The sequence below is a fragment of the Orycteropus afer genome, unplaced genomic scaffold, assembly GCF_000298275.1.
Source record: "Orycteropus afer afer isolate SDZICR_OR568_19922 unplaced genomic scaffold, OryAfe1.0 scaffold00006, whole genome shotgun sequence".
NCBI lineage: Eukaryota > Metazoa > Chordata > Mammalia > Tubulidentata > Orycteropodidae > Orycteropus > Orycteropus afer.
Window position 1 is genome coordinate 10,406,702 of NW_006921593.1, and position 15,061 is coordinate 10,421,762.

Consider the following 15,061-nt stretch of genomic DNA (forward strand, 5'->3'; position numbering starts at 1 on the left):
TAAAGACCCACCAAGAAGCAAATTTCCCTATTCAACAAAAGCTAGCTGCGAGAGAACTGCCCTTCCAATCAACCCTTCCTCCTCTGCCCCTAACGTATAGAAATACTGGCAGAGAATAAACCTCACTGAGCGGGTGACCCGGCTACACGGAAGAAAGGGCTGGAGCCACAGACGACTTTTCAAGCCAAGGTACCCAACTGTGGATTTCTGACTACCTGTCATTTCTGAGTGACAATCTGTCTGTAACTCTGAGTTAACCTAGTACATACAACAGAACTGCAGTTTCAGATAGACAGACACGGTCTCCATGCTACAGCAAGTTCCATACTGATAAAGCCACGCTCAACAACAAAGCAGAAGGATTACTGGGAGAGGAAGGCCACGTTCAGAGGGCACGTCCCAGGGTGTGAAGTCAAAGGGCTGCCTAGTTGTGGCCAGCGCATCCCTCAGAGGGCACGTCCCAGGGCGTGAAGTCAAAGGGCTGCCTAGTTGTGGCCAGCGCATCCCTCAGAGGGCACGTCCCAGGGCGTGAAGTCAAAAGGCTGCCTAGTTGTGGCCAGCGCATCCCTCAGAGGGCACGTCCCAGGGCGTGAAGTCAAAAGGCTGCCTAGTTGTGGCCAGCGCATCCCTCAGAGGGCACGTCCCAGGGCGTGAAGTCAAAGGGCTGCCTAGTTGTGGCCAGCGCATCCCTCAGAGGGCACGTCCCAGGGCGTGAAGTCAAAGGGCCGCCTTGTAGCCAGGGTGCCCCTCCAAGGGCACGTCCTGGGGTGCAGCGTCAAAGGGCCGCCCTGTTGTGGCTAGCAAATCCCTCAGTGGATATGTTCTGGGACACGGCGTCAAAGGGCCGCCTTGCAGCCGGCACGTCCCTCAGAGAGTGCATCCTGGGGTGTGGCATCGAAGAGCCACCTTGTTGTGGCTGATGCGTCCCTCGGAGGATGTGTCCTGGGATGCAGCGTCAAAGGCCCACCTTGCTGTGGTCCCTTGGAGCACACATCCTGGGATGAGGCGTCAAAGGGCCACCTTGCTGTGGCTGGCAAATCCCTCAGAGGATGCATCCTAGGATACGGTGTCCAAGGGCCACCTTGCTGTGGCCGGCGCATCCTTTGAGGATGCACTGCTCAGGGGGCATGGCCTAGGACACAGTGTCAAAGGGTCGCCTTGTTGTGGCCAGAGTGCCCCTTCAGAGGATGCATCCCGGGATGTGGTGTCAAGGGTCACCTTGTTGTGACTGATGCATCCCTCAGAGGGCACGGCCTGGGACACGGCGTCAAATGGCCGCCTTGCTGTGGCCAGCGCAACCCCTCGGAGGCTGCGTCCCTCAGAGAGCACATCCCGGGGTGCAGCATGCCCGCGCACCTTGAAATGCTGCACTATGAGGTGCAGGATGTGCACCAGCTGCGGCACCGTGTGGCCTTCCTCCACAATGATCTTCCTCGTCCAGTGGGTTAGCATCTGGTGCCCGTCCTCCATCCTCGCCGGCACCGCAGGGGTCAGGATGGCCATGGCCTGTCTGACGATGGCACGGGCTTCCATCGCGTGTGCCTTGAGAAGACTATGGAACACCTGGAACGGCACAGGAATTCCCCGGTAGCACCACGGGCACGAAAGCTTCAACAACCAGACCGACCAACCAAAACCAAGGCGCAAGCAATCGCTTAGAAACGAGGCGGGGTAGTCATGAAAAACACTTTAGATTCCTCAAGAATCTCTGTCAGAAAGCAGCTGAGGGGCTTGTCCCTCCATTAAGTTTCAGTCAGTGTGCGGTCAGCAAAGGCACTCACTACGGCGCCTACTGAACATCCACTCAGTGCCCGTGGATGGGCTAGGGCAGGGCTCATGCTCTCGGGAAGTGTGTGTCTAGCAGTGAGGGACTGCCTGCAGTTAGAAGGAAGGACAGAGGGCAGACGGAAGGCCAGAGTGGTCCAAAGACTTGCCTGACCGTGCAGGGGAGGAGGGGGCAGGCACCCTCGCGGATGCCTGGATATTGGGGACATTAGAGAGATGTACAAAAAAAAAAAAAACAATAATCATGGGAGAAAGAAGGGCTGCTTATGCACAGGGAGATAGCTTGGGGCAGGAGTGTATGGAGGGATGGACACAGGGAAGAGGTAACTATGGGGAGGAAGTAGGAGGGGAACTGATGCATTGTGGTAAACTGTGGTCAATGTCATGAGACAAAGTATATGTGAACTGCTGTACGGAAAGTGAATTTGCTCTGTAAATCTTCACCCAAATCACAATTAAAAAAAAAAAAAAAAATTAGAGAGATGTACAGAAGGCCATCCAAGTTCCCAGCCTGAGGACTCTGGGGGAGTAGTGCCAACCCTGGAGAACGGAGGTCCATCTCAGGCCTGGGGGAATGGTGATGTTGGGAAGGTCACTGGCTCCGTCTGGGCCTGGACTCTAACATCACAGAGGCCCACCAGGGAGAGGGATCTGAGGAAAACAGTCAAGAGCAGCTTCATGGAAGAGGACAACCAGAGCTGCTGGCTGTCAAGTGCTGGACGGAGCAGACCTTAGGCTGAGCACTCAGGTACAGTTACATTCGTTTTCACAAAGTGACGCCAACTGACCTATCCAGGGTCACAAAGCTTCTAAGTGGGAGAAACAAAACTCAAACCCAGGGCTGCCTTGCCTCAAAACCTCAACCTAAGAAAGGCTTCAAGCAGACATGCTCAGCACTGTCCACCCTGTGAGAGGTTGGCGAGACGCTGCTTTTAGCCACGGCTGGCTGAGGCCTGAGACACAAACATCCTCCACAGGATGGCAGAAGTAGAAGCAGGGTGCAGGCTGGGAGCTTGAGGTGGAAAGGGGAGAAGCAGAGGTGCGAGGGGGCAGAGACGATGGAGGCTTGTGGAATACCTGCAGCACGATCTTCTTGTGGATGGCAAACTTGGCGATGATGTGAGCCAGGAGCAGATGCCCGCTGTACTTGCAGGCTGGGTCCACACAGGCCTTGGAGAGCAGGCAGGGCCACGCGAAGGTCATCAGTCGGCGCAGCTTACTATTGCGGTTCTTGTTGTTGTCATGGATGTGGTGGGGCGCATGCTCCACCAGCAGTGTGGCGTACTGCAGGAGGTAAATACGCAGCGAGTCCAGCATGTCTGCCTGCTTCTCCGGGTCAAGCACCTGTGGGCAAGGGGAAGGAAGGAATCACTTCTGGATATGATCCGTGTCACTGTCTACGAGACCCATGACAACTGTAACTTGGAGATCAGTACTCCCGCTGAGACAGACCAAAGCAGGCAGCGCCTCCGACCAGAATTGATTAACCTGGGGACAGGAACGAAGCTGCCTTTAAAACCTGCCAGTGAGCACAGTGAGGTGACACGGCTCTGCTACACATGAATATGCTCACGAGAAAGCAAGCCACGAGGTGAACTGATCCACCGAGCCCCCAGCGCATGCCTATGCACCTGCCAGGCTGGTCAGCGGGCCCACCTTGGTGATGAACACACTGGTGATGCTCTCAGGGCTGTCTCCTTCGGGATTCGGGGGTCCTAAGAGCTGCTCTCCTTCCCCTTTCTCAAAGCTATACAAGAAAGCAGGATTCAAGATGTGCTGCAGAACCTACCAAAACACAGAAACAAAGGACAAAGATTGGAAGACAAAGCCATGCTGTCAGTGCCTTTAAGGAGGCTGCAGAGATGGCCAAGTGGGCCCACAGAGTGAGGTCCCATCAAGGTGCAACCAGCAGCAAACTCCAACTTCTACTCAAACAGCAACGTGAAAGGAGACTGAAAATTAGAAGCACCGTCAGCCTAGTTTACTCTTCTCCCTTCCAAACAGTTGTTTTCCAAAAACAAGGAAACCACCCAACGACTGTTCCTCGCTGAGTTCACCACTGCGTCTGCCTTGTTTCTCGAGGAAAAGGTTTTCCTCACTGACAGCCAACTGATCATTTAAGGTTCAGAGATGCTGTCAAGTGTCAACTGTGCCCCAGATGACTGCTCCAAACACGTGGAACCTTCTGCTGCCCAACAGTGCAACCCACCTTGGCTTTTAGTTCATCTCCAAAGTTGGGGTCACTGAAGTCTACAAAGCGAAAAAACAGGGCTCGTTTCTGAGCAATGCTGTAATTCTTGGGAATCTCTTCTTCCATGTACTCCTTTAAGAATGTCATGTTGCAGAGAAAACGACCAGTAAAGGCTCGGAGCAGCTGAAACAGCAACTCTATGTCCCCATAATTCCTCCTGAAAGGTCAGATGAGAAGACAGGTGAACTCAGGGCACACTTCACCACTATCACAACTGACTTGCCTCTTAGGTCAAAGCTGCAGCCTATTGTCTACAACAAACATGAGCCCACGCATCCAGTGAGCCGAAAGGCCCACCCCAGCTCACTGGACAGACGTGCTCCTTAGCACAGGGCAGCAGGGCACCCACTTGCAGTAGTTCAGGAGGCAGTAGGCCAGCAGCTTGGGCTCCTTCCAGTTGGTGGCGGCCATGTTCTCCTTGCGGTGCCTCTCTTGAAAGACGTCGCTAACCCACACACGTCTCAACTGGCTCACCAAGGAATGCTGATTGGCCAGCCAGGTGTCATCATTCTTAACTATAATACTGATGATCTGCCAGAGAGGAGAGAGTGAGGGCACAGACAGAGACCTTCCGGGTCCAGTCAAATTTCAGGTTCAGGGGCCAAGGTGGCAAGGCATTACCTTAACGGCTTGGAACTGAAGGTCCAAGCGCATAGTGCTGGTGCTGGGTGAGCCGGGGCGCACTGCGGCCTGCGTGCCACCGGGCAGCAGCAGGGTGATGAACCTGTTTGGGTTGGCGGCAAGCACATCGCGAAGAGGCCTGGCATCTTTGTGTTTTAGGAAACTCTGAAAACAAAACACACAAGCATAAAAGCTGTTTTATGCTAATGGAAATTCACAGAAAATCCACAGGGGACAAAGTTATGAGAGCATCTTAGAACTAAACACCTTAAGGCAATGAATTGCTGGGTATGGAGGCTCAAGACCACAGTCTCAGGGGACACGAAGGTCAGCTGGCATAACACAGTCCACATAAATACAATGTCCGACATCCAACTCTGGTGAGTAGTGACTAGGGTCTTAAAAGGTTGTGAGTGACCAACTAAGGTGCAACTACTGGTCTGTCCCCATCCAAAGCAAAGAAGAGTAAAGACAATGATGCAGGAAACAAACAGTCCAAGGGAGTAACAGAGCACATGAATTCCAGCATCCACAACCCTGACACCAGAAGAACTAGGTGGTGCCTGGCTACCACTGCCGACTGTCTGAAAGGGATCACATTAAGGGGTCCTGGATAGAGTGGAGGAAACGTGGAACAAAACTCAAAATCTTAAGAAAAGTCCAGGCTTTCTGGTCTGAGGACTGGTGGAACCCCTAAGACTATGGCCCTTAGATATCCTTCAAGCTAGGAATGGAACTTAACCCCCGTGACTCAACTGGCAGCCAAACTCAGACAGGCCTGTAAGGTAAACAGTAATACCAGCAGGGAATGCGCTAATACAACAATCAAGCACATGAGATCAAGAGGACAGCATTTGCCCAGGGACAGAGCTAGGAAGGAGGGAAGGGATGGGAAGGGAGGATGAAGGGAAAGGATGGGTGCAGGGAGGAAGCGGGGAGAATGCTGTTACAATATGGAGACTACAGCGAATGTCACAAAACAGAAAGTGTACGGATCATTGACTGGAAAATCAATTTGCCCGACAAAGTTTCACCCAAATCACAATTCAAAACACAAAGGTAGTTGGATGGTACAAACACTCAGGTTCTTTTTAAGTTTCTCCCTTCTCTAACCCACTGCCACTAAACTGGCTCTGATCCTGGGCCCCCCTGCGTGTCAGGGTGGAACTGTGGGGCCCACAGGGTTTTCAGTGGCCAATTTTTCAGGAGATCACCTTTCTTCCAAGGTACCAAAAAAAAAAACTTACTGCCATTGAGTCGGATCCAACTCATAGCAACCCCTCATTAGGTTTCCAAGGCAGTATCACTACAGAAGTAGATAGCCCAGTCTTCCTTCCAAGGAGTGGCTGGTAGGTTTGAACCCCCAGCCTTCTGGTTAGCAGTCAAATGTCTTAGGTACTACACCACCAGAGCTCCCTTCTTCCAAGGGATAGATTCAAATCACCAATCTTTTGGTTAGCAGCACCCCACCCCAGACTCCAAACTTTAAGACAAATTTTATTTAAAAAAAAAAAAAAAAAAAACCCATAGTAAGCATACTTTCAGAAGTGCCTTCTAAATAGTAACCAAGCCATAGAATTCTCATAACCCAGGAAGTATAGACATTTCTAACCAGCCCCCCCCAAGCCAATCCTACAAAGAGAAGCTCTCGGACTTGAACTCTGCACACATATACAAGTAAATGGCAATCGTGTTTCTGATACTCAGTATTCTCAATGTCAGCACACAGATCAGAGAGACGTTGGGCACGTGGCTGACCCAAACCGGCAAGGCCACCCAACCTAGCTCATACCATAAACATTCTGCTCCACTGGGGGTCGTTCAGTGTGGCTTCCATCATGAACAGCTCCACCGTCTGGGAGGGGTGTCGGGTCAGGAATTTGATCAGAGGCTCTCTGAACGGACTGCCAGCCTAGAGCACACAAGAGAAACTACGTCGGGTGCCATCCCCCCGTGGGCTTCAGGCTTTCCTTCTGTAACCGGTCTGCTCAGCCTCGTCAAGAGAAGATACGTCCCCCTTGGGACTGGACTGCACCAACAACCTTGTAAGTAAGCAGTAACATCTAACATCTTTATACTGTTAGATTAACTGAGTTAAAGTATAACATAGTGGAAATATCATAAGCCGTGGCAGAGGAGGGGTCAGAATCAGTCCCAACGCTGAGCCTTACCTCAATCAACATAGCCCGCTCTGTCTTCATGACAACCTCCAACAAAGGTTTGACCAGGGTCTGAGGTGCAGCTGGGATCAGGTGAAAGAGGTTTATAATTGCTGAACAAATCTTCATTTCCTAAGAGAGAAAATTGGAAATTAGAAAACAGGCCCATTAGTCTTGCTAGCTAACACTATTGACGGGACCACAGACCCTACTACAGTCTAACTACATTTGCAAGGCTAGCCACCAGAAGCAAAGGGTTAACATGTAAAAAGCCGCAACTTGCCCACCATGGGTCGTACCCACGTCCTAAAGAGATTAACTGCCCTGGGCCTTCAGTTGTACCGTCCACTATGGGGGGGGGGTGGTCTGTGTGTGTGTGGGGGGGGTCTGTGTGTGTGTGGGGGGTCTGTGTGTGCCTAACCTCAGGCCTGAGTTCGTTTCCATGCCCACCTGCAGATGGTGGAAATGACCTGCTTCTCTGGGCCATCTATGCTGGTCCCGATTGAGGAGGGGACCACTTGTGTGGCCTGTGAGCATGAGGACTCCCACTCTTGCCATGATGGCATGTAACAAACTGAGTTCTGAGGGCAGAGCCTGCTTCTGCCCTCAGAATCCAGCACAAGAAAGTCCTCAAAAAGTACGTGTTTGTCAACCAGGCCTACAAATCAGGCCGCCACACTGTTAGAGTAAATCACTAAAAGTGTGGACTACAAGGGCTGCACTTTCCAATGTGCTAACTGCTTGGGGGCTGGCTGCTTTGACTGAGAGTCACTGGAATGTTCCATTCTCACCTTCAGTTCCCTAGCTTGATTCTGCAATGACAAGGAGTTTGCATGGTCATAGGGACAGTAAGGACCACCATGCCATGCTGAATGTGACAGGCTCGACTCCCACGAGGTAAAATGGGGATGATAACATGACAACTGCTAGCCAAGTGGCCACATTCCCAGCACCACCTGAGATACTTTCCAAAATTTAAGTCAAAATGCAAAACAGTGGGAGGGGTTAGGAAGAAAAAAACGGGTCTAACGTCTCGCCCATCCCACTGCTAGAACGTTCTCTTCTTGAGAATGTTCGACTCCACAGGCAGAGAAGGCTCTACTCTCAAGTTGTTACAATTCAAATGCCACTGCTCTTGGGTGCGTCGAGTGGACCCCAACTCACGGTGCCCCCGTGTGACAGAGTGTAACTGCCCCACAGGATTTTCTCGTCTGTGACTTTTACAGGAGCAGACCGTCGGGTCTTTCCCCTGAAGAGTCAGTGAGTGGGTTCAAACCATCGACCATTCGGTTAGCAACCCAACACTCAACACTTTGCCATCAGGGCCCCTTATCAATCAAATAGTGGTGCTTTCATAATATGGTTTTAGTTTTCAAAGCACTGTCATCAAGTCACTTCACTCTTGAACTTCAGAACCCCACTGGAAGGTAAGTGACGAAAGCTGGTGTTATCATCCCCACTTTACAGCAGAGGCAGCACTCGGGGCTTGACAGTCCAAAGTCATGGGGTTCTACTTATGTGTGCGTGCATGTGTGCACATGCACACGTGCGCTGCAGGGGGCCAGTGGGGAGCAGTTGCTGAGTCAGTCATGTGAAAGATAACCTATAACTGCTCCCTGTTTCCAGCAAATATAATAGACTCCTAATGGAGCTTCCCCTCCAGGGGTGTCAGTATACAGGGGTTCACACAAACATTATGCTGACGAAATCGAACTGAATTAAGAGACTGCAAATCTAACACATAGAAAACAAAAAGCCCGAGAATCTTGCTTAAAACTTCCAAGATTACAATACATGCTTGGCGTCTGGACAGTTCACAGCAATGGGACTGAGACAACTCCGCCACACACAGACAATACAGTTCACTGCACTCAAAGGCACAAGGCACTCCGCCCGGGACAGAACCACAGGACAGCTAACAGGTCACAGCAAAACCAGATACAACGGCACCCCCGCCTGGGCCTCCACTCGCGTTCTCACCTCTACCCCTTCCACGGCAGGCTGAACCAAAACAAAAATCACAGCATGAAAAAAGGCGACGGCAAAGTGGGAAAAGAAAATGAAACAAAACGAAATGGTAAACTGTTGTTCACATTGCAAGCCATCATCTGACTTTTAACAGGTTGTTCTCACCTCAAACTGACAGAATGGAGACAAGGAGCACCTCCCGCACTCTGAAACGCTCTCCTGAGGACGGGGAGGAAAATCGTCTGCTTTTCTATTTACGTGATTTACAGAAAAACGTCCCATCTACTCACAACACACAGGGATTAGCAGGTAAACAAGACAGTACAGAGACAGTTATCAGAAAACAGACATTAATTAACAGATGCTCGGGGCGTGAAGTACACCTTCTGCCCTCCAGTGTCAAGCACAGCCTTTCTAACAGTGGGCGTCTATTACAATGGAGAGTACAGTCCTTCCCGAAATAAAACTGTGAAACCAGGGATTCCAGGGCTCTCATCCAGGAAGAGACATGCAAGATGCTGTTGCATGCCAGGATGTTTTAAAACAGTCTTGTTTCAAGTGTAATTCAAGCTTTTATGTGAAGTGCTAGTACATTTGAAAACGCAAACTAAAAAAACTAACTTTCTCTCTAAAGTCGAAAGAGTGCAGATGGTTGAGCCCACACATGGGCATCTCTGAGGCCCACACAGACTGTGACACCACCCACCAGGTGTAGGGTTACCTCGTGCAGCTAACCAGTCTTCTCAAAAGCAGTTCTGGGGATGGTGGGCAAGGGGAGAAAGGACAAAGGACCAGAACTGGTACAGCATGTGGTCCTGCACTCTCTCCCCAAAACTCAACGTGAGAAAGGGATGCCTCCTAAACACAGTGACAGGGCAGAGGCTCAGAAGGGGCATTTGATGTTTATTTTTGAGTCAACTGTCTCACGGGTCTTCCAGCATTCGTTTTCAATTAGGCAATGTTGTTTGGGGATTCACAAAATAAGAACAGTGCAGTTTCCAAAGCCCATTCTCAATTCTGCACAACCACAGAAAAGGACTGGAATATAAGGGGAGGGGCCTGGCCCTGGGTTTTAGGCAAAGGAGCCCTGGCCACTCCACCACGGGACCCCAGGGCCTCCCTCCAGGGGCTGGCCGCTCCCTGGCTGCACAGGGAACATATTCATGCAAAGGGCGGAAATGCCTCTGCGGGAGCTTGGGGAAGTCCCAACACCAACGTGACTCCATCCCTTACGTGGCTGCCCCCACCCCACTTCCCAAAAACCTGTCCAATTATTTGCTGTTATCGGTGAGGGAATCTTTTTGATCCAATGGAAGTCGTTCATCTACCCACAAGGGGTTTGGATGCTTATTCTAGTGTTGACTCTGTGTTTCAGAGAATGAACAGCTTACTGTAAAAACAAACGTAAAATGTAAAGTAAAAACACCTAACAAATCAGAGACGGGGCAGAGAGGCACAGAGGCACTTACTTGTCCCTGCTCCCGAGGGGGTGTGCTGCTTTAACAGACTTTGCTGTCACCCACCAAGGCTTCCTGATTACTCTCAGCACAGACAAATGACTAACATTCAAAGAGGTGTGGGCAGTCCACTGCCCCTAAAATAGTTTAAGATCCTGATTTAGTTGTGCTTAGATGACTGTTGAGAGGCAGCAGGAATGTGACTTATGTAAATAAAACATTTTGACACAGAATGATCAAAACCAAGAGGAAAGCCAAAAAAATACAAATTTAACAAAAAAAATTGAGTTCGAATGAGACACAGCATCCAAGAAACAGGCACAAGAGGGCAAAAAGCCATGTTAGTTACACCTAGCAGCTGTCAGGGCCCCAACCAGGGTGTGGCTGGAAACCCATCAGGTGTCAGGAGGACTTGAGGAAAACACAACTCCACGGGCAAGACAGCATCAACTTAAAAATACTTTAAAAACACGAATGTATACAAATATCAGTCATCAGAACAGGAGAAGCATTCGCTTTTAAGAGACGACATCTTTCATGACCAACATCAGATAATTAGCAAGTTTTAGCCAAAGTGGCTTTCCCTCAAAACTGTGTTTGAAAAGGGCTAGTATTTAACTTGGGGCCAACAATGGGGGCGGGGAGTTGAGACCCAGAGAACATACGTGCTGGTACGTACATACGCTTTGTTACACGCCCCCACGCACGTCACTAAGCCCAAGAAAGGCCTTAGTAGGCATTCCAGGTGGTACTGAGCAAACCCAAGAGCTTACTGGCCACTCAGGGATGGAAAGCAATGGAAACATTAGCTGAGGCAAGCACCGCCATGTAACCAGCAGCTACAGTCTAGAACAGTCTAGAAAATACACTGTGGGAAGCAAAGTAACATTGAAATAAGGACACTGCAAGCTTCTTGGAAAGCTTTAACAGAAATGTCCTATTAAGTCAAGCAAAAACGAGATTTTAAAGAAACACAAAAGGGAATGCTTAGCAATTAAGAGAAATGAAAACAAAACGTCAGGCTAATACAGGACGGTTAACTGTTTACACGAATTGTAACCACGTGACCTCAGTATTGGCATGCAGAGCCCGGCTGCCCCACCCCAGACAAATTAGCCACTCACGTTTCCGTCGCTCCTCTGGCCCCCTTTGTGGGTGATGACCACCACTTCCATCCACTTGCGCAGATGTTGCTGTTAGAAAAACACATCCTTAGACACTTTTCCTCCTTTACGTCCCAAATGCCGCTCTCAGGTGGAAGGCACTCGCAAGCATTCATTCCATCGTAGTTAAATGTGAGCACTGCCATTCATTCCATCATAGTTAATGTGAGCACCGACTGCTCCCGTTATGTCTGTAGCCCAACCACCCACCAGTGACCAGAGTCACGGGCATGTGTTATCAGTTCTGCGAGAACAGGGCTGAACTGACCCTGAAGGAATGAAGACTTCTGGGCACCTGGCCCCTCCAGCACCAGTGCCTGTCATTTTACTGCCATGTTCATTATGTCACAGCTGCTGCCTGAGAGCAAGAACGTGCCAGGCACAGTGCTGGATGCCAGGGACAGGAATGGGCAAGCTGCACCCCCATCCCCCACCCTCGTGGAGCCTGTGTTGCACAGGAAGTAAAGGGGGTGTGTAACTACCTCTCATAGGGAGAGTGACAGGAACCAAATTGGACAGAGGGCCCCACTGGGGACCTGGACTCAGCCATGCAGAAGGGACAGCACTCTAGGCGAAGAAGAGGGGCAAGAGTGAATTTCAGAACCAGAAAGGTGCCACTGCGGCTGAGGAGCAGCAGACCTGGGGCTAAGGAGATCAGCACAGGTCTGCTGGGCCAGGGCACGCACATCAGTGCACAAGGCGCAGCATTTTGATGCAAGAGAGACTCCCAAGCCTAGACCAACATCATCTGACCTGGGCCTGCTAGAGTCAGCCTCCACCCCTCCACCGCCCCAGAGTGCAGCAACACCAGCCGACAAGCGCTCAGAGCCTGTCCATGGGCCACAAGTGCACTCAGCCAACAGGGATCATCCTCATCCAGCATCGCCTGGCCTAACCTGAAGAGCACAGATGGCAGCAGGAAGTGCGCAAGCTGCTCTGAAAAGGACTCCTGGTAAAATAGGCTGGGGAACACTTCTAAGACAGGCTTTCCTCATCTAGATACAACGATGGGTCTCTCCTTGTCCAGAGCAAAGAAGAATGAAGAAAACCAAAGACACATGGAAACAATTAGTCCAAGAGACTGATACACCATGCAATCCTCAGCCTATACAACTATACGAGACCAGAAGAACTAGATGGTGCCCGGCTACCACTGTCAATTACTGGGAAGAGGATCTATGTAGGAGATCCTAGACAGAGTGTAGGAAAACAATGTGGAATAAAACTCAAAATCATTTAAAAAAAAAAAAAAGGGACCAGGTTTACTGGTCTGATAGAGCTTGGTGGAACCACTGAGACTATGGCCCCTAGCTGCCCCTTCAGATCTGGAAATTGAACCCACTCCTGTGGCTTCCAGCAAAACAAAAGACAAGTACATGAGCTGAACATTTACCTGAGGTAGATACACTCCCTGGAGAGATCAATCATGGGAGAATAGAAGGGCTGTGTATGCACAGGGAGACAGCTCAGGGGGCAGGAGTGCATGGGAGGGAAGGACACAGGGAAGAAGTAACTATGGGGAGCCAAGTGGGAGGGGAGCTGTTGCATTATGGGAAATTGCAGTCAATGCCATGAGACAAAGTATGCAAGCTGCTGTATGGAAATTGAATTTACTCTGTAAACTTCTCACCCAAATAACAATAAACACTCAAAAGAAAAATTTTAAAAAAGACCCCATTTAAAAAACAAAACACAAGCCTTCCTGATTCCTTAATATCCTTTTAGACTTTATACAACTTCAAGAGCAGAACACAATAGGTTTGGTTTCCCAAACTGACTTTGCTAGTGAACTGCTTTTCATGGAAACCTACATCTTACAGGGCAAGTGGTCCAGAGAATATGCAATGAGAAACCCGTATGGGCATTCCTTCAAACACAGGCTAATGATGTTTTAACAACAATAAAAATAAATCCCTGCAAGATATTAATAGCCAGAATATAAATTCATGAAGCATCTATCATATGAGAATGGCTATTCCACCAAAGATAAAAGTCAGGGCAACAGTGTTTACAAGTGTGGAAGGCTGCACCACCACTCACTCTACTTTTAGATTCCCTAATGGAAAAGAGTAATGCAGACTGGTACTGAAAACTCACATTAGTTCAATGAGGGCATACCCTAATAAGACTTCAAGATCAAATGTCAAGCTGTTCACATTTAAACCAAGGAAAACTTTTTTCTTTTCCATTAATGCTCAACTCCACATGGTCAAGTGCGTCTTCGTCCCTTCAGATAATGCTGAAGATGTGCGTGGTTAAAAAGACCATCTTGGTCCATCCAAGGGAGACCATGCTCCCCTGAAAGGAAGGGCCACACAGTGAGTGCAAGCTGACTGTCGCTGACTGTCTACTTAAAAATGCTGGTAAAACGGCCAACTTTTGTTATTTATATTTTACCACATTAAAGTTAAAAACAAACCAAAAAAAACATGAAACTGCACCAGATATTTCAGGATGGGACTCAGTAAGGGAAGAGACACCCTTTCCCTCCATACCTAGCAGAGCACAGTGGGCGCAGGCAGGGCAGTCGGGAGGAGCCACCCACCAAATGCTCTACAAAGTCTGGGGGCGGGGGGTGCCCCAGGGACTGGGGCGAGGGCAACGGCTGCCGCCAGCAGCAGCCACCGTCGCTCCTCCTCTGGGCCTGCCAACACTCCCTGCTCTTGGGGATGTTCAGCCAATCAGTAGGCAGCTCCACTGCCAGACAAGAAAAAAAATTCCCTCAACCAACTGCCCACACAAAACCATTTTCTACTTAATGGAAAAAAGGCTATGGCGCCAGAAACCACAGCCTGTGAGGCAGCCCTCTTCCATCTGTCCTGAAACAAGCCATACAGCCAGGCTCAGTGCACGACTTTCCAGCGCTCAGCAGACTGGGAGGGTTAGGTGGAGGGCAAACAGCCAGGTGCTGCAGGTAGCAAGAGGAGCAGAAATGACAGCCAGTGTGGGGGAGGCAGACGAGCTGGAAAAAGGCGACAGGCGTGCATAAGCATTAGGACCTCGGACACGTGGGCCCACACAGCAGGACTACATGATGTAAGAGAAAGTATGCGTCACAGGTGCTGTGGGTAAGAAGTGGCACCCTTTGTGTGTTTTAGCTCGCTTGTCTGTGCACATGCACACTGATGGGCAGGCAGCTTTTTGTATGCACATGTATTTGGGAGCTTGTATAGAAACAGTCCTTGAATCTGAAAAACTCATTTCTAGGTAACACGGTTCCCTGGTTATACTCTTATTAGGGCAAGGCTTACAATCTATATGACCAATGAGAGTACCAGCAATCACTAGGTAGGGGTTTTGGTCATTATTTAGGTTATTTGTAGATACAAACAAACCAGTAATTGAGGTAAAGAGGTATGTGGTACAAACACACACACAAATGCCTCTTTACCAGAAGCAAAAGCAAATGAAAAAGAAACTTAATAGTTGAAATCCTCCTTCATCTGCTTACACGTTAATTTTAAACATTATCAAACAGATCTTTTATTCACACTTACTTCCCTGGTAATTCTAAAAACCTGACAAATTTTCAAGTTCTCACTCAAGAATGTAAGGACAGGAGGCGGGGCAAGATGGCGGACTAGGCAGAAGGATTGCACAGACCCTCTTCAACAAAGAAAAGGGAAACCAATTAACACAGACACAGAAGATAATCTT

The 15,061-nt window shown here is 49.6% G+C and overlaps 1 protein-coding gene across 1 annotated transcript in view; it reads right to left on the reverse strand.

Moving 5' to 3' along the window:
* The window catches only part of LOC103197064 (transformation/transcription domain associated protein), a 135,490-nt gene that overhangs the window by 54,028 nt on the left and 66,401 nt on the right, over nucleotides 1–15,061 (reverse strand). The window contains exons 30-40 of the mRNA XM_042781235.1: nucleotides 11,366–11,434; nucleotides 8,950–9,003; nucleotides 8,797–8,817; nucleotides 6,829–6,948; nucleotides 6,450–6,569; nucleotides 4,658–4,822; nucleotides 4,386–4,567; nucleotides 3,995–4,193; nucleotides 3,442–3,570; nucleotides 2,863–3,129; nucleotides 1,357–1,563 (exon numbers count right to left, since the gene is read on the reverse strand). Of these exons, the coding sequence (XP_042637169.1) occupies nucleotides 1,357–1,563; nucleotides 2,863–3,129; nucleotides 3,442–3,570; nucleotides 3,995–4,193; nucleotides 4,386–4,567; nucleotides 4,658–4,822; nucleotides 6,450–6,569; nucleotides 6,829–6,948; nucleotides 8,797–8,817; nucleotides 8,950–9,003; nucleotides 11,366–11,434 (1,533 nt within the window). The remainder of the gene's footprint in view (nucleotides 1–1,356; nucleotides 1,564–2,862; nucleotides 3,130–3,441; nucleotides 3,571–3,994; nucleotides 4,194–4,385; nucleotides 4,568–4,657; nucleotides 4,823–6,449; nucleotides 6,570–6,828; nucleotides 6,949–8,796; nucleotides 8,818–8,949; nucleotides 9,004–11,365; nucleotides 11,435–15,061) is intronic.